Genomic DNA, 6,000 nt, shown 5'->3' with positions numbered 1-6,000 from the left:
TTTAAGAGTTTCATCGTTTTCTCAGAACTATATATATCATCCTTGTTACTGCTAAACTGTGCAGAACCCAGATCATGCCCCGTACGAACTTCACCCTTGGACCTTAACTAATTTCTCCTTCAAATCACAGATATTAAACAACATACTTAATTAAGATCTCTCTCGCTTCTCTATGATTTAATCTCATGCAGGCGTACGTGCATGGCCTCTCAAATTACGGACCCTTTTAACACCATAAGGCATCACGCCCGACGTCGATCACGATCGAGTGACGGAAGTTAAAGGTCTTTCACTCTCTGACATTGCCTCTTCACGGTCCGTACATTCTAACTCGCTGGAAAACTCTTCATGGCGGTCCACGGCAACCTTCTGATGCTGTCTTTGGCTGTGGGTGCTATTACTGCCACGGGATGATCCGTTCTCCACCACCACCACGGCTCCAAAATGCACATGGCGCTCCCCGCCTCCACCGCCGCCATTATTTTGGGAATGAGTGGCAACGGACTCGTAGCTGCTGACAGAAGGCCGAGCAACGGCCTCTGATGGTGCGGCGGCAGATTTTGGCGTACCGGAGGAGGGTTTATTATTATTATTATTATCATGACTGTTCCGGCGACGGAATTGATGACCGCCAGCATCGACCATGGGTTTGAAGCAGCGGTATATATAAATGAGAAACCAAGTGATCCATGGGATTGCAACGAGGACGAGGCCGAGAATGGCGAACCATGATTCACCCTTGTGGGCAGATGGGACGAAGATGTAGAGGCAGAGGAGGATTCCGCCGGCGGTGCTGCAGAAGAAGAAGAAGACGAAGATTATGTAGATTCTAACATCGTCTTTTCTATCTCCCATGGAAAATGAGGAGGAAGAAGAAGAAGAAAGATATGAAGATGGGAGAGAGATGGATGAATATGGACCTCTCTCTCTCTCTGGCTATTTTCTTTCGTCGGAACTTTTCAAGGTAGCATTTGGACAGTAAGAGAAGATGACTTTGACGCAGTAAACGCGGGGGTGGTTTATTATGGTTTAACTTTCACAAATATTTATATTTTTAAAAATAATGCTCCTCCAGTCTTTAATATAAGATCTATTTAACTAATTTGATTAGATTAAGGAAGTTAGGTAAGTTAGTTAATTATAAAAAATGTGGCACGTTTTTCCTAAAACACCATAATCATCTTTCTTAATACCCCTCTCCCTCTTCTATACTTGATTATGATTGAGGGAGTATCTATAGGGGTAATTTAGAGAAAATTGATAAATGTGATAAATGGGTCTTATATTTAGGATCAAAACCAACTCACCAATTGGGTCCTATATTAAGGACCGGAGGAGTATCTTCACAGTTTCAGCTTTTTTAATTTTAATTTGTATATTTGGTCTTCATATTTTTTTTTTTTGGCAAAGGTTATATAATTCCATATTAGAATGGATGGATTTGTATCCCCGTGTTGGAGCAATTCATCCTAACTACGGGTGTTATAGTCATTAATAAATGAGTAATAAATTTATTTTTAAAAATGAGTAAAAGTCTTTAATTGTAGCTCATATTACAACTAATGGTTAACAGCTTAATATTACTCGTCTCATTTATAAAGCAGAAAGAAAAAAAAAATTTATTTACAATCAAATACATATAAATAAATTATGGATTAAGATGCATTTAGCATTCTTATATATTTTTTTGCATTGAGATTAATTAGTACTAGAAGATTTTTTGCATTGGTGTTAAATGCATAAAAAAATTTTGAGATGTTAAATGCACCTAAAAAATATTTTAAGGTGCTGAACGCTTTAAAAAATACTTTATGATATTAGACACATTTAAAAAAATATTTCAAGATATTGGATACATTTCTAAATACTTTATGTTGCATCTTGCATCTTAACCCATCAATTATTGAAAGTTAGTGGCACAAAAATTATTAATAGTTGACTATTAGTTTTCCTCATTGCATTGAAAATCAGACCGACTGGGTTGGACCGAAAGATCATGTGAATCGAAAACTTCTATTGAAAAGAAACTATAAGTATATTTTTATTTTATCAGTAATTCAAGATATTAAATTGATATTTATATAGTTTTTAAATGATATGATAAAAATTTAAATTATTTTCTAACTTTTTTAACTTTTTACCAGTTTGACTCTGGACAATCTGACCTATTAATCTTTGACTTATTGTATTGAATGGTTCAATAACTAGTCTAGTTTTTACTACATTAGTTTTCCTTGACTTTAATTAACTTAGCTAATAAGGAACTCAACCAACGTAAGAAATCGAAAAATAAAGAATTTGTCCCCGTAGCTATCATTGTTTTCCGGTCAGATTCCCCAACCTTACAATATGGGCCATTTGCAAAATTCATCCTATCAACAAATTCTATTGGCTCGAATGGGTAGTTAACAAAGAATACGTATGTGTATACGTAACTACGTATCATAGCATCACAACAACAGTTAAAACTTAAAAGTAATCAACCATGCGTATTTTAGTGTCTTTTTGGTATTACGTTGGTTTGACCAAAACTAATAGTATACTGTTAAATTAGTTATTTATAAAAAATGTACTACCTCCGGTCCTTAATATAAGGTACTGTTTGACTTTTATTTTGATTCTAAATATAAGACTTCAATCCATTTTGTCTCTCATATTTATACATTTTTTTCCAAAATAGCCATTCTAACAATGATAGTCTTAGTTAATACACTTGATTAGTAAGGATATTTTAGAAAAGACAAAACCTATTTAGAACAAATAACTAACTCAACTTATTTCCTTAATATCCTCAAATTAGTCAACTTGCTCTTATAATTAGGACCGGAGGTAGTATATTAGTTATCTTAAACTATTATCTTGTAACTACTCTTTAATGAAAATTCTCTTATTATATATTTATATATATATGTAATTAATAGAAATATTTTGAGAAAATTTATAAATTTGAGAGATAAAGTTGATAGAACTTTTATATTTAGAACTAAAGTAAACTCATTATCTAGCTTCTATCTTAAGAATAGGAGGCAGGAAAATACAGGGGGCTAAAAAATATTTGTGTTTAAATACATGTAAGGGGGAAAATGTGACTTTTGTAGGTAAAATATAAAGGGAATAACATATAAGACCATAAGATGAAGAGGATATTGCCTACTGGACATATAACTGAGATATTTAAGACAGGTAGAAAGAATATAAGATAGGAGGATTCAAGTTGGAAGCCTAGACGAAGATGATCAATTATATATAATAAGAACGAAATTTAAACGACCACCGATTTCTGCTGCAAGTTGATACACACTCCATCTGTTTGAAATTCCCTTGCTATATATTTATTTATGTGCAATTAATAAAGATATTTTAAGAAAATTTATAAATTCAAGAGATAATTAGGATCTTATATTTAGGATTAAAATATATTCATTATCTAACTCCTATGTTTAGAATAGGAGGTAGGATAGTATAACATTCTTCATAACATGAACTTAGTTAAATGATTTTTTAAGAGATGCCTCATTCATTGCTCAGCTTTCATATGATAAATTTTTGCCACATCAGCATTTACTTAACATCCGCTACAAAAAAATTGATTTTCAACGGCGACTATAAAAGTCGTTGCTGAAAGTTTTCAGCGGTGACTAAGTCATTGCCGTAGCAGCCGTGGTTGAAAACTTTCAGTGGCGACTAAAAAGGTTGCCGCTGAAAGATATTTTCAGCGGCGACTTTTAGAAGTTTCAGCGGCAACATTTATCGCCGCTGAAAACACTTTCGGTGGCGACATTTGTCGCCACTGAAAAGTCTTTATTGTCGCCTCTAAAAGACACTAAAAGTCGCCGCTGAAAGTAATGCCTAAGAACAATTGGCTTTACCAACGCCACGTCATCGTCGCTGGCCGCCACATCATCACCGCTGTTGCCATGTCATCGTCGCCGGCCGCCACATCATTACCGTCGGTAGGCATGTCATCGTCATCGGTGGCCACATCATCACTAGCCACCTCCACGTCATTGCCACATCACTCCTCCTCGTCACGTCATCATCCAAATATTTTCACCTTAAATGTGTCTTCTTCAAGGTTCGAACTCGTGACCGCCTCCTTTCGTGTCCAATCTTCTTGCCGCTGAGCCAGATTAAATTTGTTTATTAATATTGTAAAATAAAATATATATTATTATATTACACTTTCAGTGGCGACAAAAAAAGTCGCCGCTAAAGGTCCACTTTCAGCAGCAAACTTTCAGTGGCGACAAAAAAAGTCGTCGCTGAAAGTCTTAGTTTCAGCAGTGAACTTTCAGCGGCGATAGAAAAAGTCGCCGCTAAAAGTCCACTTTCAGCGGCAACAGAAAAAGTTGCCGCTGAAAGTCTTAGTTTCAGCGGCGACCTTTTGGTGTCGCCGCTAAAAGTCTTTTTTTGTCGCCTCCAAAAGTCGTCATCTAAAGCCTGTTTTTTTTGTAGTGATCATTAATGCCACTTGCGCAACATTGAGAGGGCCATTTATAAAGATTTAATTCAAGTTAAAGAAAATGTTTATCTTTAAATTATTTTACAAGAAGCATTGGTTATTCTCAATTATTTATTGGATTAATATTGCCTCACAAATGTTAAAGTTGTTAATGTTGCCTGTCGACATCGACGCTGTATATGTTAACTTTCGATGTATTTTAGGTCAATGAGCATTTTTGTTGTTAGGATATCATCAATTTGCACCATTATTTTTTTTTTCTAATCAAAACATTTTGCATCATGGTTAGAATATCAAACACTATCTGTTATCTTTAATATAAGAACTAGTTAGAAATTTAATTTTGATCTTAAATATAAGATCCAAGTTTATTTTATCTCTAATATTTATCCATTTTGCTGCCAAGTAATCCCATAGTGATGGTACATGTTAAGGAATTTTTATCAAATGTTATTTTCAATGATATAATTAATAGGAGTATTTTAAGGAAGAGAACATTCATTTATTACCAATAACTAATTTAATCAATTTTTTAATATTTATAAATTAATTATTTAGCTATTATATTAAGAACTATAAGAAGTGTATGATTTGGCCATTACAGGTATTTATCATAAAAGTCTATTAGTTATTTAGTATGTAGTATGTACCAATGATGAACTAACCATACTGTTGTCCACTGTCAGAGGTATTCATTAATAAAATGTAGACATATATTAACTTTTTTTGTTTTGTTTCGGCATTCATCTCATCATCATTTTTTTTAATCAAAAACATGTGCATCGTGTTTTGGTGATTAATATAGACTTGATACCTTCATAAATACTCCTCTGATCCTATTTATAAGGTAGAAAAAAAGCTTTTCTTGATTCTATTTATAAGTCACTTTATTAAATTTTTAGTATGAATATACTGTTTTATCTTTTATTTATTATATTACAAATAGTTATTTCTTTTAAAAGATGTATATGTTAAATAGAAAATTAATACAATTTAATATTTTTTTTAATTTGTATAAAATATGTTAGAAGTATCTTATAAATATGATTAAAGAAATATTTAATTGACCAAGCAATTACTCCCTCCGTTCCTTATTATAAGAGACGAATAACCGAATTACGTTGATAAAAAAAACAGTTAAAATTAGTTAAGAACAATCAATATAATTTTTTTTTCCAAAAATGCCCTCATTAATAAGGGGAGAGAGCATGAGAGAGAATAATTAAATTATTGAAAGAAAGAGAAGTGAGAGGGAGAGAGAGTGTGAGTTGGAGACAATAAATATGGGTAAAATAGGAAATCAACACAAAAAAGTAGAGACAACTTTTAAGTGTCTCTTATATATAGGAACATGGCATAAACATCAAATGTCTCTTATAATAAGGAACGGAGGGAGTAATACTTTAAATACAATGCCACATGTTTTCCTGGAGAAACAATCCGGATTCCGGAGTGCTAATTGCTTTGCATTATGGAACTTTAGCGTATTAGTTACCCTTCCATAAATGCTTTAGCGGTCAAAAAGGTCCTTCTTTAAA

General features: G+C 33.1%; 1 protein-coding gene across 1 annotated transcript; it reads right to left on the bottom strand.

The window, feature by feature from the left end:
• Window positions 1-258: 258 nt before the first annotated feature.
• On the bottom strand, window positions 259-855 carry LOC114734525 (uncharacterized). Its single transcript, XM_028922139.1, has one exon. The coding sequence runs from the start codon at window positions 853-855 to the stop codon at window positions 259-261; it is 597 nt and encodes a 198-aa protein (XP_028777972.1).
• Between the last annotated feature and the right edge of the window lie 5,145 nt (window positions 856-6,000).

The sequence above is a fragment of the Neltuma alba genome, unplaced genomic scaffold, assembly GCF_004799145.2.
Source record: "Neltuma alba isolate B1F8T4 unplaced genomic scaffold, ASM479914v2 tig00013108_pilon, whole genome shotgun sequence".
NCBI lineage: Eukaryota > Viridiplantae > Streptophyta > Magnoliopsida > Fabales > Fabaceae > Neltuma > Neltuma alba.
The sequence above is the reverse complement of the archived record's forward strand: the minus strand, read 5'-3'. Positions and strand labels throughout refer to the sequence as shown.